The sequence below is a fragment of the Trypanosoma equiperdum genome (genome assembly GCF_001457755.1).
Source record: "Trypanosoma equiperdum strain OVI genome assembly, contig: ctg_95, whole genome shotgun sequence".
Lineage (NCBI taxonomy): Eukaryota > Euglenozoa > Kinetoplastea > Trypanosomatida > Trypanosomatidae > Trypanosoma > Trypanosoma equiperdum.
The window spans coordinates 8690-10172 of record NW_027124931.1 but is presented as its reverse complement, the minus strand read 5'-3'; the positions used below and the strand labels follow the sequence as shown (position 1 = coordinate 10172).

The 1483-nt window shown below is 40.8% G+C and overlaps 1 protein-coding gene across 1 annotated transcript; it reads left to right on the top strand.

Moving 5' to 3' along the window:
- Positions 1 to 772: 772 nt before the first annotated feature.
- Positions 773 to 1444, top strand: TEOVI_000462600 (uncharacterized protein; the record flags this gene model as incomplete). Its single annotated transcript, XM_067227377.1, has 1 exon — positions 773 to 1444. The coding sequence occupies one exon, from the start codon at positions 773 to 775 to the stop codon at positions 1442 to 1444; it is 672 nt and encodes a 223-aa protein (XP_067083478.1).
- Between the last annotated feature and the right edge of the window lie 39 nt (positions 1445 to 1483).

Genomic DNA, 1483 nt, shown 5'->3' with positions numbered 1-1483 from the left:
TTAGGTTGGAAGTGTGTTGTAGTTTTTAGTTTATAGTTTTGTTGCTGCCGTTTTTTTTTCTATTAAAAAAAAAGGAGGTTTGAGAAGAAAGGGAAACGGCGCATTTAATTTTCACACACTTTTCTCTTTCAGTCCTGAAGGTTGAGAAGTGGATGGGCACATGTTAACGGTACTTAACATTGATATGATTTGCAGGTGGATGTCGTTTGGAAATTAGAGGGAGAGGAACTGGAAATATAATCGAGTGATGATGCGCAGCAGGAAATGCGTGCCACAAATTTGAAATTAAGAAATGATATCAGCTGTTGAAACATGGTGGCGAACAGGAGAAAATATGAAATAACGAATATGACAAGAAGGAAGCGTTACTCGCATAAACAACCCGCTACGCAGCAGAACAGAGAAAGCGAGAGAGGAAGAAGATGATGGTTTAATTATAGCAGAGAAACTAATATTTGGATGACTCCAAACTAAATTGCTGAAATGTTGGGAATGATGACATTAAACACGGTTTTTCTTTTAATAGTTGCCGTTTTGGAGGATTGCAAAATTTCGAAGATATTTATATTTGGTTGATGAATGTAATGCTTACGTAGTGAAGGGTACATGTTCTAATAGAGGAGACGCGCGCCTGAATCAAATGTTTATTATAACGCTGTCATCGAGCGCAGGTTAATTGACAAACTCTGCAGGTAGAATATATATTCATTTCTTTACCATTGTGTCTTTTCCGTCTTTTTAAAAATACATAGACATAACAGTTGTTTACACGATGGCTAAGGTTGATGCGCTGCTTGTATCAATTTTATTGCTCTTTTTGTGGCTATCAGTGGGTGTTTATGCAAACCAGCAGGACGGTTCACCGGTTCCTATACCGAAATGTGGTGAACAGAAGGATGTTGGAGGCATTTTGGATTCTCTCAGTGAAATTAAGCGCCGCGATTATGCGACGGCAAACTGTACACAGAAGCGGTATGCCCCCATAACTTTACATAAAGGAGGTAACTGTACGTTATGTGTTGATGGGCTTCGGTGCGCATTCGAGTACATTTGCGTGGTTGATACTCTACTGGTTTTTTTGGGTGTGCGTCCACCGCAGGCAGTTGAAGAAAAGAAAGAAAAGTTGGATCCGGATGACAGTTCCGCACCGAATGGAAATGATGAAAATCCCCTTCCCGCAAGTGATGCCCCCGCAGCCCCCAGCGGGCCCAAACAAAAGCAGCCGGATGATGCGATTAAAACACCAGGGGGAAATGTTAAGGACTCGTCACCGGATGTTGTGCAGCATCAGATTTCAACAAAAGGAACTTCTAACACTAAAATTAACAGAAAAAATGAAGTTGCGGACACGGAACAACCTACGGACCAGCAAAGAAGCATATCTCGACGCCCTTTCACACTCATTCGTTCAGTGGATGCAATACTTTTTTTTGTTGTTGTCTAGAACTACGGTTTTGATTACTAAGTTTTTTAAAAAAGGTGG